The sequence below is a fragment of the Borostomias antarcticus genome, assembly GCF_949987555.1.
Source record: "Borostomias antarcticus genome assembly, chromosome: 2".
Classification (NCBI taxonomy): Eukaryota; Metazoa; Chordata; class Actinopteri; order Stomiiformes; family Stomiidae; genus Borostomias; species Borostomias antarcticus.
In genome coordinates, this window is record NC_140235.1 from 6,362,912 (window position 1) to 6,385,664 (window position 22,753).

Here is a 22,753-nt window from a genome sequence, read left to right on the forward strand (position 1 = left end):
TCTTGAACCTGTGGTTTATGTAGGTTACATGTGGCCGGTTTGACGAGGGAACAAGGGAGTTAACTAGTGATGGCCAAACTAGACTTTCTGAAACACCGAGCCTTTTAGGCACATTGTATCGCAAAAAGATTAATTACTCGAAGCCTCATGCTTTGTATGCTAGCTACTGGCACCTGCTGGCAAAGATAATTTAATTTAGAATAACTAAATAATATTCTAAAATGTCCTATGTCCTGACCTTATTGTTTGGGGGAAGTCCAATTGTTGAAGTGATGATAGGTTGTTTATCATGATTGTGTCTCGTGCTCCCATGCAGAACACTGTGGGAGAATGATGGTTATGCATTGTAACCCTAGTCCTATGAGTGGAGCGGAGCCCCACAGGGCTAGCTCTTATTGGCGAGTGAAACCTAGCTAGCTTCACCTGCATAACTGCTCCTAACTGAAATTTTCAGCGAGCAGACTGCGGGGTCAGTAAGTCTGCCCACTGTGGGGCTCCACACCACTCATAGAACTTGGGTTACAATGCGTAACCATGGTTCTGTTTCGTGGAGCTCCGCCCGACAGGGCTAGCTCCTATTGGCATAAGCGAAGCTACACGACCGCATCATACACTCTTTCTGGCCCCTTAGTATCAAAGGACTGGCCAGCAGGACACAAGCCAGCGCTCCAAGGTGAGATCATACCAAACGTTGGCCCAACCAAGCACTGGCCCCACCCCACCACACTCAGGTTATCACAACCGAGGGCAAGGAGAGGTACATGAGGGGAGAGCCGGACTGGAAGCGGTTACATCGTAACATAGCCTGTCCTAGCCTCACCCACAGACGGTCCCGTCCTGGGACATGTCTAACGCTGACTCGCGCTGGTGGCTGTGTGCGTTCGGCTGAGGAGGGATGAACCACGGTTCCACAGATGTCATGGCCATCACCTCCGCATACTATCTCGCCCAGTGGCGATCCAGCACTATCAGTATCGCTGATAGACCCTTCCGACCACACTCTGGCTAGCAAGGCACTCTGCTGGATGCCAAGCCACTCGTAATGACGTCATCCCAGCCGGCCACTCTAGAAGCTCTCGCGAAGGGCCATAGCGGAGCTTTCAGTGCGGCCGGCTAACCCCATCCAGCCTCCACGAACATCTCCAGGTTGGGCATAGCCGGCAGGAGACGAGGGGCAGGTGTGAAAGGAAGCCTGTAGCAGACGAAGCTCCAGAGAGTTAGCCCCGACACAGCAGCAGCTTCCGGGATGGGGATGTTGAGGTGATGCACGGCTCTCTCCAGCAGCTTGAGAAGGTCACGGTCGAAGGACTCATACCCTTGCCCGAATCCTTGCCTTCCTCAGGGTTCCCGTCCTCTTCCTCAAATGGCGAGAGGGACAACATCGGCACCGACTGTTGCAAGGGCACATCCACATCATCACCTTCATCCAAGTCGCCCTGCGTGTGAGCGGGATCTTCGGTCTCCTGCGGCAGCGGAGTCTCAGAGAAGTGCGCTCGGAGGATCCTCTCCAGAGGATCGAGGAGAGTGCAGACCTGGCAGTCGGGAGACGGAACCAGGCCCGCCTTGGCGTGCTGCGGCCCCATACAGCGGAAGCAGAGTGGATGTCCCACGTCGCTGTAGCGAGTGCCGCAACCGCAGAATCTATCTGGCAGACTAGTAAGCGCCGGTCGGGTATTCCCCTTGGGATACCGCCAACTCCAGGGAGAGTTGCTGAGTAGACATCTTCGGTTCTTCTCTTCTCAGTCATGAGCTGAAAAATTTCATAGGAGCAGTTGTGCAGGCGAAGCACGCTTATACAGTGGTGTACCGGACCAGGTTAGATACAGGTGCGTGTGTGCATGTTTTTCTTCTTCAGTCAAATGTAGCTGGCTAGGTTTCACAAACCAGTAGGAGCTACCCCTGTGGGGCGGAGCTCCGCGAAATAGAACTTGTGACTCAGATGACTCAAATCTAATAACAAAACCACGTGACGCACGCCAATGACGCCAACAAGGAAGTAGCGTCGTCTAGCGATCAGTTGCAAATGAGTGGAAGTGGTGTCTTGACATGAGCCTCGCGGTGTATATTTTGTTTTTAAGCCTTCTTTTTTGTTTTCAGGATATTGCACGGTCTCTGGACTTATATAGAAAGCAAGAATGGCCGGTTCCTTACAGGTATTTGCAGTTTCTAGCCACTCAGTTACTCTAGTTCAGCAAATCATGTGACATCTACTATGTGTAGACTGGATAGTCCGTAATAGCATGCAAAAAAACGTTTCTGAGCATAACACCTGCAGTTTAGTGTAGCATGCTTTACGATGTTACAACAACTAACCACACTTTTTCAAATCCCTCTCCTTAACTAGCGCCAAATGCTTTACGATGTTACAACAACTAATCACACTTTTTCAAGTCTCTCTCCTTAACTAGCGCCGCATGATGTTTCTTTTGACACTGACAGGCGGTTTGATCACCGCCCCGATGCTGACTCGTATTGCGAGGCTCTGTACCCCTTCTGCCCCACCGGTGACAGGGATGGACGCATCCCCTACTTCAGGGACTCTGATGTCGTCTCAGTGTTTCGACTGCAATCTCCAGTGTGGGAGTTCAAATATGGAGACGTGTTGGGGAAAATGGTAACGTTACATATCGAAAAGCGGAAGTTGCACAGCTGCCTTCTTTCTTTGCCTGCTCTTCATCTGTTGTCTTTACACACACACACACACACACTTCACAGTAGTAAGTAACTAAGTAGGTAAGTAAACTTTATTTATATAGCGCTCTTCACAGCACGGATGCATAGAGTGCTTTACAGTAATAAGTTAAAATCAAACATAAAATATGCAATCACACATTAAAACAAGAAACAACAACAACAAAAAAGAACATTGCAAGCAGCAAAAAGTATCAATTATAAATGACCAAAGGCCTGTCTGAACAAGTGTGTCTTTAGTTGTTTTTTGAACATATGTTCAGAAGGTGCCACTCTCAGGTCCTGGGGAAGAGCATTCCACTGCCACTGCCTCAAAGGCTCTATCACCTAGTCTGGTCCGGGGCACCGCCAGGAGGCCCTGGTTGGACGACCTCAGAGACCGACTCAGTGGGTAGGGATGGAGAAGCTCTGAGATGTAGGTTGGGGTCTGTCCGTGGAGAGCTCTGAAGGTGAAAACTAGGACTTTGAACTGGATCCGGAGGTGTACTGTGAGCCAATGCAGGGAGGCCAGGATGGGGGTGATGTGGCAGGTCTTCTTTGACCTGGTGAGCAATCTTGCAGCAGCATTTTGGACTAGCTGAAGATGTTCCACAGATGATTTGTTGAGGCAGGTAAACAGTGAATTGCAGTAATCAAGTCGTGATAAGATAAATACATGGACAGACATTTCTAATTCAGTATATGATACAATGGACTGGAGTTTGGCAATATTTCTGAGATGAAAAAAACAGGAGCGAGTTAGAGATTTGACATGTTTGTCCAAGTGCATGGCTTTATCAAAAAAGACACCCAAGTTTCTTTAAAAAAAGGCCTAACATTTCCCTTAAGGGACTCCATGTGGTTAACCACTGTGGAGGCAGTGTTGTTGTTTGCAACGATAAGTACTTCAGTTTTGGTGGCATTGAGTTGGAGGAAGTTATTTGCCATCCATTGCTCAATGGCAGACATACAGTCATGCAGGATGTGGAGTCCCTCTGTTTTACCAGGTTTAAAAGAGAACTGAAGTTGGATGTGATCAGCATACAGATGATATTTGATACCTTTGAATTGACTGATGAGAAGACCTAGGGGGGGACATGTAGAGAGCGAACAGTCTCCTCATTTATTTTTTCTTGTTTTCAGAACATCATGCATGATGCCATTGGGTTCAGCAGTGCTGAGACGGAGAGGAACTATACTATGGAGTGGTATGAGCTTTTTCAGCTGGGGAACTGCACCTTCCCCCACCTGAGACCTGACTCAGACGCCCCCTTCTGGTGCAACCAGGGAGCTGCATGCTTCTTTGAGGGGATAGACGATGTCCACTGGTCACAGAATGGCACCTTGGAGAAATTGGGAGAGATCACAGGTGGATTTGAACTGTAACTTGATTAGTCTAATTGCCACCCCTATATGTCCCATATGAGACCCTGCAATGTTAATTATCATACTCTAAAATAAAATTCACAGAAATGTATTTATATAGTTAAGAGAGCCAAATTAGCTTGGTTGCTACTTGTGCAACTTTGAGCATTTCTCAGAATTCACGATGGCGGCCAATTTTCATAACTCAAAATACATTCTCGTTTTGATGGACATTTTGTGATTTAAGGAGATGGTAATTTCACATCTGCTTCGACTAGCATTGCTAACAAACTTAAATCCACTGCTTTAGGTTGATTTGAAAACCGTTTCAATGGACCAACAGCAGTGAGGATGATTGTAAAAGCAAGGTAAATGTTGAACATGCTGAACTACCTCTTTAAGATATATTTGTGTTTCTGCCTCCAGGCAGCCAGTTCAACGACATGGCCCAGTGGGTCCAGGACGACAATGAGACCGGGATCTACTACGAGACGTGGACAGTGCGCTCTGACCCAAGCCCCAACACCACTGTGTGGTTTGAGTCCTATGACTGCTCCCAGTTCGTCCACCGTACCTACCGGAAACTGTCCGAACTGGGTGCCAAGCTCTCCAGCCGCTCACAGACCAACTACACCAAGATTTACCTGTACAGTGGAGAGCCCACCTACCTGGGGAATGCCAGCACCATCTTCGGACAGGCCTCCACGAAGGACCTGGCTGCTGATATCCTCAAGTTCTACTACACCTTCAGACCACACCAGTCCTATGTAGACTTTGCCCTCAGTCTCTTGGAGGCCTATAAGAAAGTGGTGCTGGACAAGAGTTTCTATCTGTACTATAACTTTGAGTACTGGCACCTACCCATGAAATATCCTTATGTACAGATCACATATGAGGAAGTGTCTTTGCCCTAACTAATCTCTAAATTGACTGTGATGTACAATGCTGCTTGTTTTATTGCATTGCCAGGTTATATCAGTATTTCTTCACCAGCGTTTCATACATGTATTTTCACATGCCATTGCTGAGCTATGTATGATGTTGGGGCCTAAAACTGCACTGTGAAATGACATCACCGTCTAAAATGATATGCTAATCAGAGCTGTCAGTGGCAAGCCGTCGAGCTGTTTCCTGTCTCAACTACACACATATGGTCTGTTTGTACCATCTGGGATGTGAGTATTTATTTTTCTCCCCACCAACTTCACTTTTTGTGCTCTGCACCTGAGTAACTAACTGTAAGTGCATATTTTATGTGATTTCAAATAGTATCAATCCTTTCTAAATATGGTACCCAGAGCATTTACCAAAAATGATTTTATATGCTGACATGAAATGATAAATAAAAATACAAATAATTTTTTTTTGCCTCTAACAGTATACAAATGAGTATTGTCTTGAAAGAGAGGAACAGCTTCAAATATAGAGGTGTCACAAACATTTTATTCCAAGATCACATGTCCAAAACTTGCATTTTGAAACAATGACCAATAAGCAAAATTCAAAGTACACAAGTACTTGCAAATACTGAAGCATAACTAAAGGGACAGCATAGTCGACACCATTATTTATTTGCAGGGAAATCAAGATACAAAATGACTTTTGCATCTCAATAGGCTAAGCTGGCTTTCCCTTCTCACCTTTCCTCCTGCAATGGAATGAAAACTGTTTCCAATGACATCAGTTAATTCACTCCAAAGCTGATTAAGGGAAGGAGAGGAGGGAGGCCTACATATACTATTGAGATGCATCCGGAACAGAGGAATGGAAGTTAGGGAGACTTTTAAGAATGCAGCCGTTACATATCCATCCTATGTCATGAAGACAACCTGGAGATATGTAACTAGACCCTAAACGTTATCTTTGAACACTTAACCATGATAGCTCTCTCCTTCAGTCAGTGATGAGGCCACTGCTACCTTGCAATCGGTTCCGTTAAACCAGTATAAGAAAATACTACAGCTTCTCCATGAGTATCAAGCAATGCATTTGCTGTTTGATTCAGGATTTTAGAAAACTTTGATGCAGGGTGAGAAGTCTAATTCTAAAGAATTAAAAAGACATTCAGCTGAGATGACTAACCCTACAACAAACCCCTCTGACATTGTGGGAAGTCGACATCAGCTAGACCCAGCCCTCGCTGCAGAACTCGGCTCACTGGACACAGAATATCACTGAGTAAACCACCAATTAATACAAACGCAGCTCTCATACATCAATAAATACATGACATCAACTCCTAGGGACTAGAGAGCATAAAAATATCTAGCATCAACATGACATGGCTCACACTCTGGTGTTAAATACATTAGCCATGGGTTAAAGAAACAGAATCCTGCCAGGTGTGATAAAGAATGTACATTTGCATTCATATCAAATGCCACGTTTTATGCAAATGACTTCCTTCTTTTAGGAAAATTTTATATGTAAGTGTTTCACTGATCTGATTTGCCAAATCTCCTCAAACTGAAACAACTGGTACCGTTAGTAATGGTACTGTAACTGTACTGTGGGAACCAGTTGTTAATGTTAAAGTAGGCCAAGGTCTCATGTCATGAATACTGTAGGTTCTCTTCTCACAACAGAATGGTCAGGTTTTAAAGCTGAATGGACAAATAGCAACAATGACAAAAAATGAAATCAATTATTATTTTTAGTTTGCTTCAGATCATTAGAAAGGCATGGTACACTTTGCATTCCCAATGTGTGCCAACATTAACAAGATAGACAATTACTCCATGACTAAATCAACTTTCCAAGTCCGGCCTCGAAAATCTCACCACTCAGATTTTTGACAAGGCATTTTTATTTGAACAACATAACATATATATTTACATATATTTCATACTTTCTCATGTGTGAGTAATGATATTTTATCAAACCACGATTGCTTAGTTTACTTTTGACTGGTGACCTATCATATTAGACCCCAGAGCAGAGCAAAAGATGAAGGGTAAAACCAGGTTAGGTAGGGTCAAAAAAAAGCTAGATTTTAGCCACAGAAGAAACTATCTAATCTTCTTTAACACATCTGCTTCTGACTGACCATAGTGCAAGCTAAAACCGCATAATAACATTCTGCTTAGTTTCTCCCAAATTATATGACTTAGCATTTGGCATATGTTTAAGGTGCTTAGTGTTATTACAACTCTAAATAAACCATTCTACAAACAAAAACAGACTAATGGATCTAGCTCACTTAGGCTGGTTGAAAACAGAAAATGACAGACAATCCAATTATATGATGAACATAATCGGATCCAGAGACTTCAGAACTGTACACCTTCACTCATCACCAAAAACACCAGTCCACACGGTGCCTGCTTTCTCCACCTTCACCACTCATGACCAGTCTATACACACATAGACCAGTCTATACACACATGACCAGTCTATACACACATAGACCAGTCTATACACACATACTGTACATTAATGGGTACACTTGGTTACATGCATGATTGCATTTGGTAAGGATTTTCAGTTAGGCCTAGATGCCTAACCTAGTACAATATCTGATTTAGATTATTTCAATATATTATGTTGTGAATAGTTTGACTACATTTGAGTATATTGTGGAACCTTTCCAAACCAAATCATTAATTCTGCTCCATCTTACAAAAATATTTGTTAGATGTCTCACATATTTACATTATACACAACATTGTGGCCCTCAATCCCAATACCGTTTCTTTTACAAAAAGTGCAGAATTTGTCCCAAAATCTCAGCCTTTCTACCTTTTCTTTCCATTTCCAACATACCACAAACATTTAAAAAGGGGACAAAAACAAACGTTACAGTTCTACATATATACAGAATTACACACAGCTCACAATGTCTCTCAGAGCACAGAGTATATTGACCAGACTACAAAGGCAATAATTCCATTTACAGAAAAGTATAAAACCCACCACTGTAGAGACCAATTTCTATAATTGTCTCACTGATGATTGTCCAATATAATTATGTGGTGGAGCCAGCTTGTGACTCTTTCTCAGGAAGATGCACTACAGTGTGTTGTTGTTGTTGTTGATGATGATGATGGGGTGGGGTAGATGTGGTGATTACATGTTCTGACAGCAAGATCTAGCTATATAAACATCTGTCTGTACAATAGCACAACCACCGTCACCAGCTTCCTGGCCCACTTCATCTTTGAAGAATGCTCTGGCACACAAAACCACACAGAGTTCAGAAAACTAGCAGAACGCCTCGTGTTGGCACCCAACATTCCGGAACTGTCACATTCTAGAAGCATCCTCAGTGGAATGTGACAGTCTTCGGGACCTCCGGTGCAACCCCAGCTGCTGTTAACGAGCAGTTTTCTGAAACCCATGCCGTGTTCCACAGCACTGCCAGGCGTCTCTCTACCAGGTGGGCATCATGTCTGGGAACCACACCCGGCCCAGGTGTTTAGACACCTCCCAGTGGATCTCATCCAGGTTGTACTTGTGGTCCGGGATCAGGACCTCCTCCATGATGGACAACTGCGACAGCCTCCGGCCGCACATCTTCACGAACTCCACGAAGGCGCTGCACGACACCTCGCACTCTCCCAGCCCGATGGCGGACAGCTGGGTGCAGCGCTTGGCAATGCGGATCAGCTCCTCGTCCAGCGGTCGCAGCCCGTTGGCGCAGACCACCAGCTCCACCAGGCGGGGGCAGTGCAGCCCCACGCGGCCCAGAACGTCCTTGCTGACCGAGCGGCCGAAGTAGAGGTGCGTGACGGGGATCTCATCGCGGAAGAAGGGCCCGAACTCATCCTCGTAGAGGAAGAAGTACATGACCAGGTTGAACTTAGGGGAGTGGTGCACCATGGCGTCCCAGCTGCTCTTCTTGATGGTGTGGAAGTGCTGCCCGGGGGTCTCGCTGACCACGTCGATGCGCAGGTGCTCCAGGTGAACGTGCTTCTCAGAGGAGAGCGCCAGCAGGAGCTCGTCGCTCAGCAGGTGGTAGTTGAGCGCCAGCTCTCTCAGACCGTGGCACTGGTCTGCCACGCACAGAATCCCTACAACAGCAGCAACACAGACAACATGGCGTTGAGCTTCAGTCTGTATTAGCATTGAAACGCTGAATCTGTCCTACTTAACATCAGTGGGGACTCTCAGTCCAAGACTGTGTCTGGGAGACCTGCCCCATAAAGATCTACTCAAGGCAGAATAGGTTCTATCGGTTCAGGAGGTATAGTTATTAGGGATGTGCACGGTTAACCGATTTCTCGAGTACCCGAGTAGGCAATCTGCTAGTCGGAAAATAAACACTACTCGGTTAATCTAAAGGCTATACAATATGGCATGTTTTGCCGTGAAAGCGCGCATTTCTGAGCGCCTGTGCCCTTTTTCAATTGTTACCAAAGAGGATAGAGCGTTGGCGGCTGCCTGGAGAAAAGCGCTGTACTGTATGGAGTCTTTTTAAGAGCGCTCCGGCACAGGCCCATGCGCGTATAGCCTACTCGTTTTCCAGCCTATAAAGAAATATTGAATGAATAGGCCTGTTGTTCAATAAATCTATTTAGTTTTGCATGGACATTTCTCTAATGAAGGCTTGACGCCGAAACATCCATTATTGTCCAATAAATTGGAAATAGGCAGTGAGTGCCGCGGTGCTTTTTAGATAACGCTAAAAATTAATTCACTTGTTATCCGGCATCGGCAGTAAAGGCTTGGTTTAATACTTAATTTATATTAGTAAATTAGAGGTCTGGTTGCATATTGTAGGCTTAGAGTTTTCAGAGTAGCCTAACGATAGGCTTAATAAGCTATGAGCTGGGCAGTGCATCCAAATTAAAAGGCTGCGTTTTTCGATTCCGATAGCTTCATGAAAACTTGTGGGTTATTCAATCTGATAAGTAATGCATCCAACCACACATCAGCTTTTAAATATGTTTATTTGCAAGGGCATGGACGAGACATGAAAGCACCGCCACGGTAATAACGGCGGAAAAAAACGTTTTCCCCTCCGAGGGGGCCGGGGTTCAATGCGCTCTGTCTGGACGGTATCTTTTTTTGAGTAATCTTTTTTTTGAGTAATCGGTTACTCGAGTAGGATCAGGTTAGGTTACTCGGTTTTAAAATTAGTCGAAATTCCCATCCCTAATAGTTATGCACAATCCATATGCGTATCCACAGCAGTCATGCCAACATAAAGAGTAAGCGTCTCAATAAAGCATAGAATTCCCTCATATTCAACAAGAAACAGGGAGGTGGGAAGGCGGTTAAATGTGAACAACCTTAACGAGGCCTACATCTGTTCCCAGGAAAAGTTAACTAGCGTAAGTGGTGCTATTAACAGCCCCGCTTGAAAGGAACGGTATTATCGACCCTACGCTGCGACAAGACAGATTTCTGGGCTTAAACATTTTAAACTGCGACAGAAAAGTAACAGACTCTTCTACAATTAAACATCATAGAGAGTCTACCTCTATATTTTCAGCTTTTTATGTGCATATTTAGTTATATAAAAGCGACCTCAAATAAACACTATGAATTCCGTGAAGCTTCACCTTGAAAATGTTGCTTGGCGATGCCGCGTCAGTCATTTGAATGGAGAATGAATGAATGGAAAATTCCATTCATACTTTCTGTACTAATATTATCAGTTAATGTACAGCGGGTCGTTAATACAGATCCTCTCCAGGATTCTGAAATTGCAGCGCTATCGTCAAAATTAGCAACGCAGTTTAAAACTGACACAACAGCGTTAGATTTGAAAACCAGAATTGTTTTGAGGACATTTTGAGCTACAAAGTAAGCTACATTATTATCACGAACCGTCTGGTTTTATTATATTTAGGTTTAAGTAACAATTTCTGACGTTGCCTCAGAGAGGTCGTTGCGACCTTATGTTTGGAGGAGAAACAGAGATCTCTCATATCTTCAACTAATACATGGCATATGAATTGTGTATGAAAATATGCCCAACTTACAAATAGGCTCTGTTTCTGAATGCAATCACATTCCAACATGAAATCTTATGAATAATATTGCTTATATATTATTGTTATATATATAAAATATATTTTTATATGATTGATAAAAGCAATCCACTGGGGTCTGGCTGACCCAGCATACCTGCAGGTGAGACGTGAGGACAGCTGCTCATCTTCAGCAGCTTCAGAGTGTCACTGTTGTTGGCCACCAGCACCTTGAGAGACGGGTCGTCCACTGGCGTGTCATCGATCTTCAGAGAGGACAGGGACTTGGAGTTGACAAACACCACCGTCAGGGCTGAGATGAAATGAGACTAGGGGAGACACAGACAGAGGAGAGCACTTTAGATTGACAGGTGGCCTGGACACGATGGACACAGTGTGCTGTTAAACATTAGGTGGCACTGGAGTAAGAGGAGTTTATTGGCGTAGCAGCACACATTCTTGCTGTGCATGGACTAGGGTGAGCCTGAGGAGATCCTAATTTGAGTATTCTACTATTGATTCAGAAGATTGGTAAAGCTCAATTCAATTCAGTATTCGGACACTTCTGGGGGGGGGTTCTGCAAAACTATTTGCAAAAGTAGCTTAAACTACAATACATTTTGACAGAGAATTGCTTTTTTTAGATAACAATTATTAATATATAGAAAATTTGGAAGACTAAATGAAAAGCTCATTTAAGATAATGTATGCATCCACGTAGCCTGGAGTAGCGCACCCACTGGTTTCCATGTGGCCGTTGAACAGGCTGGCTGAAGATACCGAAGAAATCAGCAGAACATTTTAAATGATCAGATTTATTTACTTTTTCATTCTCAGTGCCAAATATGCAACCAGAAATTGGCATATCACGGAGGAATGACCAGCTTGATTAATCATCTCATATAAGGATTATGCATATCCACTCGGTAGCCCTATTTGTTGGCACCAAGACAAAAACATGTATTGGTTTAATAATTACTACGTACCTATTAAACTATGATGGACTGTTACAATATTATCATATTATAGGTCCATCATCAGAAATCACAACCATTAGCATAGACCTCAAAAGCTACCCAAAGGACCCTCAAGTTTGTGAAGCCAGTCTCCAACAAAAGAAAGAGATAAAATAGCAGGCTTGGTAGTGATGGACATGGACAACATAATCGGAGTCGAGGGTTTTAAAAGATTAGTTAATTTGTTGGAGCCCGGCTACCCCATCCCCAAGCGTTCAACAATCTCAGAAGCCATCACCCTTAAGCACAGCAAACTGCAGGGTCAAATATTAATGCAGAGTGTGAGCTTTAATTAATGCAGACTGGGAGCTGCAGGCCGTATGTTTGAAACAAGAGATCGGGGAAAGCTACACCGGAGAAAACATCGCACACAGACTTGGAGAGGTGGCCAACTCTTCTGAAATCCCCAATTTTAAACAAGTTGCTATTGTTCACAACAATGCAAGCAATACGTCACTGTCAGCCAGAGGTGTGGGGCAATATCCAAGGAGTGCGTTGTTTGGGAAACACACTACAGCTGTCCGTGAACACAGCTGTCAAGCAAGACCCGATATGATGGACAGTAAACGCTGGCAGAAATCTGGTTAGTCACTTTAGGAAAAGTGCTAAAGTGACTGCAGCACTCAAGGAAAAACAGAAGCAGCAGAATGTGATTGAGCACAAGCTCATTCAAGAAGTCCCAACTCGGCGGAGTTCCACACATTGTTAGAACACGTTAGACCATTTCTGGCAGAGCAGAAATGGTCAATGGCAGCAGTACTGTCGGACCCCATTGTCATGAAGAAACGTGACCGAAACATGGACCTGACATCAGACCAGTGGAATCTGGCACAGGATACTGATACTGCCCAAGTGTCGGGGCTGTTAATAACCCTCGCCGAACTGCGGTCACGGGAGGAGAATGTCACTGTCACCTGTCGTGCCAATGCTGAAGAACATCTAAAGAATTCACCGGACACCGCTGGAAGCTGACACCGACGGTCAAGGCACTGAAGAGATTGACACCAGATGGAGGCTGTCAGAGTTGGAGGCAAGCAGCGTGTACCTCCTTTCTGGAGCACTCAATCCCAGTTTCAGACACCAATTTCCATGATAAAAAAAAATAAAAAGGACTCTGAAGTTGTCCAATTGGCTGAACAATTGTCCCAGAGAATGGCACTCAAGGAGGTGGAAGAGGAAGAGCGGGAACACAGAGGGCGACTCTGAAGAACATGAGGCAGTCTCCGCATCACGACCGAGAAAACGCAAGACTAGGAAGGAACTGCTGCTGCACTCCAATGATGAAGAGAAAGAGAGTGACGATGGACAGCACACAAAAAAGAAAAGGAATACTATTTGAAGAAGACAAACCTTGAGCCGGATCCACTTGCATGGTGTATGAACAACACTGCCTTCAGAAAATCTTTTCCAAAGCAAGCTATTATCGTGAATAAAATGAGGAATTCACTTTTGCCGGAAAAAGTTGAAAAGCTTGTGTTCCTGGGCTCACAACTTGAAGGGCAAATATGTGAGTAACTAAGTCTGTTGCATATTTTGAATAGGGCTGTCCCGAATACAATTTTACAGGCTCTCTATGATGTCATGTGAAAAACACATACAGAATTGTATTCGTTCTCCACACCTAGGTGGGAGCATTGCATAGTCTATATCTACCGGTGACAAGCTGAGCAATGTGCCAGACAGTCTTTCCCTTGTTGTGCAACTTTCGCCTCCTGCTACTTGTAGATTGTAGGTTGTGTGGGTTTATTTTATCATGGCTTGAGACTGTGTTAGTTTGCCTGAGTTTAGGTTTCACTTTCAGCTCTGAATACCAACAAACCGAACAAATAGTGGAATACTCCAATTACTTGGACCAGCCCTACTAGCAATCGACTGAATTGGTCTGTTAGTGTATACTAGGGCTGGGTAAAAAAAAAAAAAAGAATCTGAATCAAATGATTCAGAATCGATTCATGAATCCCAAAATTGATCTTTTATTTAATGAATGAATGAATAAATTAAGGAATGAATAGTTCATTAATTCATTCAATGATTCATTCATTTCTTTTTGGAAATCAGTATCAATACCCAGCCGTAGTAGGCCTGTTGATGTGTTGCATAACTTAGCAGTCATGTAATTAAGGTTACAGCAAAAAAGAAAAAAAAAGAAAACAGGTTTTAGTAACACTAACCGAATCGATATTGAATCGAATCGGGAATCGATTCTGAACCGTGTGAATCGAAATCGAATCTTGAAATTCGAATCGATACCTAGCCCTAGTGTATACTAGGCTTAACATTAATTTATAGAGAAAAGTATCGGGAAAGGTTGGAATGTTGCCTCTGGCCAGTGATATTTTCAGGTATTCGGGTTTACAACTTTCATAGTCACCACTAGCCGGTAAAATGACTCCTGATGTCAACACAGAAGCTATGCCATTCATTTTAGACTGAGTATAATTTACAACCCTTTACTTTTACTGCAGCTAGGTAGATTATTGTGGGCTACTACTGTTAGCTGCAGCTAGGCTGAGTGTACCTTGGGCAGCTCCATGAAGCTGGGTCTGGCTGTTGAGATGAGGCCCAGGGTCTTCAGAGAACAATTCACCAGCTGGGACAGGATATCACAGGCCGCCTCTGCAGACTCTGTACTACTGTCCACCTGAAGGATGAACATGAACACACACACAGAGTTCAAACTATGATATATAAAAAATAACCCAATGATCACTGAGATTCAGCTTCCACAAGTCTACCCAGCACTGTGGTGCATGCAAATCTCTCTCACCTTGAAGCTGACATACTGCAGATGGTTAGAGTGCCTTTTGATGATCTGCTTGATGAGGTCTGGGTGCGTGGCCTTCAGATAGGAACTGGCCGGCTGGTTGAGTTCAAACTCGAAGCACCTCCACAGTTCTGGCATGTGGAAGGCATGGTTCCAGTCGCGACACACCTGCGAGGCGTATGCCCGGTCCAGGAGCGTCAGAAACTGGAAGATGTGGAGCAAGACTTCCTTGGGTAGAAACGTCCAGTCACAAGTATAACCACAGGCCGCCACCTCCTCATCGTCCTCCTCCTCCTCCTCTTCAGGCACCTCACTATGCTGCTGCCGGACCTTCTTGCATGCCTCCGTTGGGCCCTCACTGGAGGAGCCGCCGCTGTCGTCCCCCTTCACCCTCTTCATTCTGAGACGGGCACAACAACACTGACATTTATAAACTTGAAGTAATTAATTGACAGGCCGTTACAGCATGTTAGTTAATGTTAGCTAGCCAACGTTAGCGTGATAGCCATCTAATCTAGCTAGCCAGCTAGCTATAGACGTCAAATAGCTAACGTAAACGTTAGATAACGTTAGCCATCTAATAATAAATGAGAGGATTTGTAACTATATCCCTGGCCTTATGTTATTCAGCCTTGATATTTCTAGTTAATTAGACACAACTTAAGATTGAATATCATCTCTCAACATTGTGTAATATGCTAGCTAAGGCAGAAGCTTGCTAGACGACCCATCCCCTCCTACCTTGTTATTAAACCAGCTGGCTGCTGGGATAGCTAGCTAGCAAGCGCGCTCCTCGCAGGGAAAAATCTGATCACCGACACTTCAACCCGGGCCTGCGGTGGAAAAACTCATTCGCACAAGCCAAATAACACGCATCAGGTACTATCCCAAAACAATGTATCGTAGAATAAATGTAAAAAAAATACAGTAAAGGAATATATGTTGGAATCTTTCGCTGTCTCTGGGCTGACCTAATCCCATCACCAGACACCCCGTCCTGATCCCTGAAATGGCGATGTTGTTTTGACAGCAGCAATGCATTGTGGGTAATTCCCTGTGTGAAATGGCTGTGGCGCACAAAGTAAAAATCACCATCTGGGTTATTATCAGAGTAGCTTTATGGCTTCATCTAATATAGAATATTGTGGGAGGGGAATTATGGAACGTCGCACTGCAATTTGTTCTCTGAATGAATCATCCAAAAAGCAAGAAAACATCTAATTGATGTGATTAGACAGACAGACAGATTAGATAGATAGATAGATAGATAGATAGATAGATAGATAGATAGATAGATAGATAGATAGATAGATAATCCCCTAGGTGGAAATTTGGCATTTCCGGAAACATTACAGCAGAGGTTGGAAATGCAGATAGACTATAGATAGTAGTAAGAAGCAGAAGCAAAAGAAGTAGAAATTAAATAAGCAGTCCTTTTAATTGATGTGATGGAATGGAATAAGCAGTCCTTTAAATCAATCATCAAATACATTGTGCCTTTTTAATAAGTAGGCTACCAAACATTGACTACAGGAAATAAACACAAAGGAGTCTTTGAAATGTACCTTGCGAAACAGAGAACCTGGTTTATTACCATTCAACTCCATCCACCACAGTTATTACACAGCAGATTCACAAGTATTAAGCTTTTTATAACAGCAGCTGTTTTTTTTTTATATCACACTCCCATCCCCAGACCACACATCCCCTTGCCTCCTACTCATGGAAAAGCATTACAGATTCACAATTCTTTTAATATTTGGTGCGAAGACTGGCCCCCTCCAACACTTCAGTTATCACTCTATACATTGGTAGTCTAGTATCGATTCACCTTCCCCGTTGTTGATAAAAATGGTATGTACCACATTTACTTCTGATTGAGGAGCTGGAGCTGTTTCCAGAAGAACAGAAGTGATTTGACATTTTGAAGAGAGGTTGGGGGAGGGGAACGACTGTCTATTACTGTATAAAAATGTACAGTGGCTTTTATTGACATACATTCCATAGGTTAAACAGCTGCAAGATAGGAGGCACACCCAGTATTGCACTTCATTAAAAGTTCTGGCTCAAAACATAACCCAGAATATCAAACGAAACTGAAGTGTAGAGTAGCAACTTCGGAATACAGCTATTTTGGATACTATCATTATATACAAGATTAGATAAATCGTACACTATTTTCCTCCCAACATAACATTCTTAACAGTCTTCTCTCTTTTATTTGTCCGTCAACCTATGATGCACTCAACAGTGGAGAATACTGTACAGGATTACGAAAAAAGTCAGTTTACATACAACAATATTTTGAATTCATAGTTAGGAAGCTGGAAATACGGCCTGTCTCATTTTTTTTCTATTATATCCAAGTTCATCCACAGTTGCCTTTAAGCAAATTTATTTCATATTCAATATTTTTTAAATCTTCAATACATTGTTAGACTTCAGTGATCAGGAGGTGTGCAATGTCTATGGAAGCCGAGGGCCGCATGCAAACACGTCACAAGTTTTTTTTTTTGTAATTATTTTTCTTTTTTCACCAAGGAAGAGTTTCCTTTAAATCCACTAGAGCCTTGGGCTCTTTAGTATGTTGTTAGCAGACATGGCCTCCTCAGGATAGCAGGGCGGAGCTCGGGGGCGTGGCTATGACAGAGGCCTGGCCCAGAGTGCAGGGCGGCCTGACGACACAGCGAGAGCCGAGGCGGCTGGAGGCTGAGCTTCGGCGGTCAGCAGCAGTCGCAGTCACAGTAGAGGAACGACAGGTGTTCGGTGCGGGTCTCTGGTGGTTTAGAAGGTATGGGCGTTCCTGCACACTCCGCAGCCCAGGGCAAACTCCTCCCCAGTGGGTGGATGGACCACGTGTAAGGGGCACTCTGTGCCCTCCAACTGCTTGCCTTTGGGACCTGGGGGAGGGAGGAAGACAATGAGGACTGAGGCTGGCGCTGTTCTGACTCCGCATTACGAGACAGAAGCATAGAGTTTCAGACAGACAGAGCCCCAAGGTGTCCCTCTATATCCCTTGGTGTGTTTGTCAGTGAATGTGGTGTACTGTACTGTATGTATGTCTCTGTATGTGTGTTTATGATTGTGTGTGTGTGTGTGTGTGTGTGTGTGTATACTGTAGGTGTGTGTGTGTGTGTATACTGTAGGTAGGTGTGTGTGTGTGTGTGAGTGTGTATACTGTAGGTGTGTGTGTGTGTGTGAGAGAGAGAGAGAGAGAGAGAGAAAGACAAGAGTTTGTGTGTGTTATAATTCAAAAACAGCATTTTCCACCTAGCCAGACAGACAGCAAGGTGAGGTGCTTTGCTATGCTATGTTCTACTGGTTGTGTTGTGTACCTGCAGGATAGTGAGGTGATGTGCTTTAGAGTTTGTGTATCTGCAGGACAATTAGGTGAGGGGTTTGTTAAGCGCATTGTGTTGACTCTGTGTATGAAATGCGCTATACAAATAAAGTTTGATTTGATTTGATTTGTGAACCAGTGAGCGGTGATGTTTGTGAACCTGCGGGACAGTGAGCTGTGGTGTTTGTTAGTCTCAAAGCCAGACCCATGAGAGTTATTTCGCTTATACACTATGTAAGCTACGCTTACAAGGTTACTGCATGCTGCAGATCTCTCTGGGTCTGGGACACAAAATCTGGTGCTCAAATCCTGGTAGTTTATTGGTTTCGCAGGAATCCCTGCGACACCAATCAGTAACGACTTTCGCGATCAGGCGCTCCCACCCATAGATATGCCCTGCCCATCTAACCTGGGCTAGCATCTCTCATTTGCTGCTACAAACTGTCACTCTTTCAATTTTTAACCGTCGATAAGCACTCAGAATACCAGCTTGGGTGGTGAAGTGGCACAGACTCTATTATGTAGTATGTGGAGCGCAGCGATTCAACATAATATTTGAGTCTGGAGAGAGACTAGGGGTGTGTGTACCTGCGGGACAGTGAGGCAGCTCCTCCTTGGGCACACTGGTCATCCTCTGGAAGTCGTCGTGGCAGGCGTTGCAGAAGTGGGTGGTGCCGAAGCAGAAGAACACAGCCACCGAGCAGCAGTACCGACACTTATACTCCAGGAAGTCTGTCCCGTGCTTGGAGCACATCTGGAGACATGACACGCGTTATGAGGATGTGTGAGTGTGTGTGTTTGTAAGTGTGTGTGTGTGTGTTCAAAATATAGTTTAAAAAATAAATAAATTAAAAAGCCAAATTCTGAAAAGTCCACCTGATTAGCTACATTAGGCTAACTACACAGTAAACAAGTGTGGATATTTCGGTACAAGCGTGCACAATGGCGTGCGCGGGCCTATCTCTGTGTATTATGAAGATGATCCCCTGGGCTGCCGGCTTCCGCCACCCACCTGAGCCCTGGACACGTCTGAGCATGCTCCACAGATGAGCTCGCTGGGGTCGTAGTCATCTCCCTGGCCAGCCTCAGCGTCGCAGCGCGCCTCGCCACCAAAGTACGCCTGGGAACGGAGAACGTGTCAATCTTTGGTTTTACATCCAGTATGAATAATGTGTACTGTACTGCACCCTTAAAAAAATATCTTTCAGAAAAAACTTCACTGGAAACGCTAAAATGTCAGAATTGGCCAGAATGTTAGCTCTCGTGCAGTAACCCCATGACAAATACAGGTCTGAGTATTCCTGCCTACCTTCTTGCACTTGTAGCAGACGTAGTAGGCGTATCTGTTCATGGCGAAGCCTGCGGGGTCGTTGTGGAAGCGCGCTCCAGGGGTGGTGATGGCCTCACTTTTGTGGAGCCCCTCGTACTCCAGCCTCATCAGAGCCTTCCTCCTCACATCCTCAAACAGCTCCTTGATGGGGTCCAGCAGGTCCTTGATCACAGAGTGGTTGATCTTGTTCTGAGGAGGCAGAAGGAAACGCATAATAAGACATCAATAACATCAGTAGGCTTCTTTCAGCCTAGCAATAGGGATACAGCCAAATGTGCAGGGAACTAGAGGACTTGACTCTGCCTTGTGTGCCACTAGGCATGACAACAAGGAAGTAAGAAAGTTAGTAAAATAAAGTAAGAGGGTATCACGTTTTAGGTAGGTTGGCTTGTTCACAAATTAGTTTAAAAATGACCTGCGTGATGAGAGAAGACAAATGAAATCTGAATCTGAGAGTTACAGCGTGCACAGGACACAAGATTACTTTTCGCAGCCCAGTTTAGCAAGAACACCATAGAGTTTAGGTTTAAGGTTAGGGTGAGGGTCAGGTGTAGGGTTAGGTTTAAGGTTAGGGTTAGGGTTATTGTTATGGTTAGGGGTTAGGGTCTTCCTTAACCCTAAACTCAATGGTGTTATCGCTAAACTGGGTTGCGAAACGCGTAGACGCGCACAGGACAGGTCTCGCTGTATGGAGAGAGAGTTGTTTTTTTTAAGCACACAGCTAATCCCTCTCCGAGGTGCGGTGGGTCCAGTTTCCAGACCATGTGCCCCAGAGTCATACCTCCTCGGGTCTCTTGCAGTAGGTTACCTTGCAGATGGGACACGACATGAACCCAAACGTGATCCTCGGCCCGAGCCAGCGGTTCTCCAGAACACGGCGGGTACACTGGAGGTGGAACACGTGACTGCAGTCCAGCTGAGAAGAGAACCAAGCAGAACCAAAAACAGAACCTTTATTTAGAAATCTAGTTCTTAATCTGTCCTACACTATTTACTGTACTTTTATTATTAAACCTATATTTAACCAGGTAGTAGCTCATTGAGATTTCAAATCTATTTTCCAAGAGAGACCTAGCCAAGAGGGCAGCCTAAAGGCATACATTTAAGTTACATACAGACACACAAACATCAAACAGACATTTTGTTTGTTACGAAATACTGAAAACAAAAACAACCAACAAAGATGGTTTGCTGGCCATTATACAAGCCCCAAGAGGCCAGGGGTTGATTTCCATGCTTCTCAATCTGTCTCCACCTCAGTTTCTGTCTCTATTGTTTCAGCTGTCTGAATAAAGCAAATATGCCTAGAAAATATTAAATATATCAATCAATCAACCAATCAAATAGCCAGCCAATTAGCCAATCAAGGACACTACCGGGACACCAGCTCAGTGGCCTTATGGTTTGAGTGTCCGCCCTGAGAATGGGAAGTACGGGGTTTGATGCCTGCCTGAGTCATACCAAAGACTATAAAAAATAATACCCAATGCCTCCCTGCTTGGCACACTGCATCAAGGTTTGGATTGGGGGTGAGTCCCTGCAACATACTAGAGTCATGTCCGGGGGGGGGGGTACTTATACATCAAGCTGCCTCACGCTAAGGAATCAGGAGATAGGCTCCTGCCCTATGGGCCACTAGGTTCTCAAGGCTACTTAACTTACCTGAACAGCAGGGGCAGCAGAGAGCGCCTCGGTGAAGCAGATCATACACATGTCATCTGCGTCCTGTTTGAGACAGCCCGTGCTTTTATCACAGCCGTGTAAACAGGGCAGACACGCCTCCTCGTTCTTCACCCCGCCGCAGGGGTGGCCGCACGGGTGGGTCTTACTGCACGCCAGCTTGGCATATTCCTGGGACACACACACACACACAACCACACCGGTGAATAGGAGAGAGTGAATGGTTGAGAGTGAATGGGAGAGAGTGGATGGGAGAGAGTGGATGGTTGAGAGTAAATGGGAGAGGGTGAATGGGAGAGAGTGGTTGGTTGAGAGTGAATGGTTGAGAGTGAATGGGAAAGAGTGGATGATTGAGTGTGTATGGGAGAGAGTGGATGGTTGAGAGTGAATGGGAGAGAGTGAATGGTTGAGAGTGAATGGGAGAGAGTGAATGGGAGAGTGGATGGTTGAGAGTGAATGGGAGAGAGTGAATGGTTGAGAGTGAATGGTTGAGAGTGAATGGGAGAGGGTGGATGGTTGAGAGTGAATGGGAGAGAGTGGATGGTGATGGATGCTTGTGTACCTGGCAGTCTGGGTCTGAACAGACACTGCCCACGGCGGAGAGTTCTGTTCCGTTCCTTGTCCCACAGAACCTGCAGGCATCTGAACTGCTGGAGGCTGGTTTACCTACAACACAGAGATGAGGTGTTAGCTAGGCAGTAAACAATATCGACCATAAGACCTCTTTCAAATAGAGCCATAAGGCCTTCCATTCAACCTCCTTTACAACAACATGAAGTATTACAACCTGATTCCGACACTTATACAGCTATCACTTGCTTATGATGGTTGGGACGTAGATATGCTCGCTAGCCAGGTTAGCCCGTCTAAACAGGAAGTGATGTTTACCTGTGTGCTCTCTGAACTCCACCATGGCCTTCATGGTCTTGGAATCCGCCAGGGCCATGAGCCAGAAGAGTTTGGTCCTGCCACAGCCCTCGTGCAGGTCCACCTTGATGGCCTCCTCCTCCTCTTTGAACACCTAGGGGATGTCAGGGGAGCAGCAGTGAGCATCACCTCATACAAGTCAAACCCACCATGGGGAAAATTAGATAATAATACTCTTATCTAACATGACTGAAGTGAAAGCTGATGCGCTCATCTACAAAGCTGTAACCATATCCAGTCATATCACAGCAGGGATGTCTCAAAAGAAAGGAGGAGGGAACTTGAGAGCCCCAGACGCCGGTCTTCATGACCGCGCCCGGCGGGTGTGGCGGTGGCTCACTTGTCTCTGGTGCGAGCGCGTGCGTCGGTGCAGGTGGAGGAAGCGGTCGCAGTCGGTACACAAGTTGCCGCACATGTTACACAGGATGATGGCCGCCGTCTCGCCGTCGTCGTGGTTATCGCACATGGGCTGAGGACGGACAGGAAGTGGACCACAGAAGCGGTTAGGGCTCAGGAAGGAAAGCCACGGGAGACAGAGCGTTTGATTCGGGTTTGTTTAGTTTCAACTGACGCCGGAGAATGAGGCCCTGCTCCCGCATGAAATTTCAATTGAATAAAAACATGAAAACAAAAATGTACCATCTGTTTCTGCTGTCCGTCTTTCCCCATCCAGCGTCCAGAGGACAGTCTGTCTACGTGGTCCTGGTCCAGCACACACAGAGAGGCCAGCGCCAGCCACAGCTGAGG

The 22,753-nt window shown here is 45.0% G+C and overlaps 3 protein-coding genes across 4 annotated transcripts in view; 1 reads left to right on the plus strand and 2 right to left on the minus strand.

The window, feature by feature from the left end:
• The first annotated feature begins 2,045 nt into the window (after positions 1 to 2,045).
• cln5 (CLN5 lysosomal BMP synthase) lies at positions 2,046 to 5,259 on the plus strand. Its single transcript, XM_084461082.1, has 4 exons — positions 2,046 to 2,153; positions 2,440 to 2,614; positions 3,814 to 4,039; positions 4,462 to 5,259. The coding sequence occupies exons 1-4, from the start codon at positions 2,047 to 2,049 to the stop codon at positions 4,947 to 4,949; spliced, it is 996 nt and encodes a 331-aa protein (XP_084317208.1). The 5' UTR covers position 2,046; the 3' UTR covers positions 4,950 to 5,259.
• Positions 5,260 to 5,478: 219 nt separating this feature from the next.
• Positions 5,479 to 15,720, minus strand: fbxl3a (F-box and leucine-rich repeat protein 3a). Of its 2 annotated transcripts, none has more exons than XM_084461066.1 (5): positions 15,471 to 15,720; positions 14,733 to 15,129; positions 14,484 to 14,606; positions 11,107 to 11,278; positions 5,479 to 9,044 (listed from the first exon to the last, which is right to left on the minus strand). In XM_084461066.1, the coding sequence occupies exons 2-5, from the start codon at positions 15,126 to 15,128 to the stop codon at positions 8,404 to 8,406; spliced, it is 1,332 nt and encodes a 443-aa protein (XP_084317192.1). In that variant the 5' UTR covers position 15,129; positions 15,471 to 15,720; the 3' UTR covers positions 5,479 to 8,403. The 2 variants fall into 2 exon arrangements, with proteins under 2 accessions (XP_084317192.1, XP_084317193.1); XM_084461067.1 differs by having other exon boundaries at positions 15,701 to 15,716.
• A 1,392-nt stretch (positions 15,721 to 17,112) lies between these two features.
• The window catches only part of mycbp2 (MYC binding protein 2), a gene marked incomplete at its 5' end in the record, with an annotated part of 100,424 nt that continues 94,783 nt past the window's right edge, over positions 17,113 to 22,753 (minus strand). The window contains 10 exons of the mRNA XM_084461239.1: positions 17,113 to 17,629; positions 18,658 to 18,823; positions 19,082 to 19,189; positions 19,379 to 19,588; positions 20,208 to 20,315; positions 21,062 to 21,250; positions 21,642 to 21,745; positions 21,968 to 22,100; positions 22,347 to 22,475; positions 22,646 to 22,747. Coding sequence (XP_084317365.1) covers positions 17,514 to 17,629; positions 18,658 to 18,823; positions 19,082 to 19,189; positions 19,379 to 19,588; positions 20,208 to 20,315; positions 21,062 to 21,250; positions 21,642 to 21,745; positions 21,968 to 22,100; positions 22,347 to 22,475; positions 22,646 to 22,747 — 1,365 coding nt within the window. The 3' untranslated portion in view covers positions 17,113 to 17,513. The remainder of the gene's footprint in view (positions 17,630 to 18,657; positions 18,824 to 19,081; positions 19,190 to 19,378; positions 19,589 to 20,207; positions 20,316 to 21,061; positions 21,251 to 21,641; positions 21,746 to 21,967; positions 22,101 to 22,346; positions 22,476 to 22,645; positions 22,748 to 22,753) is intronic.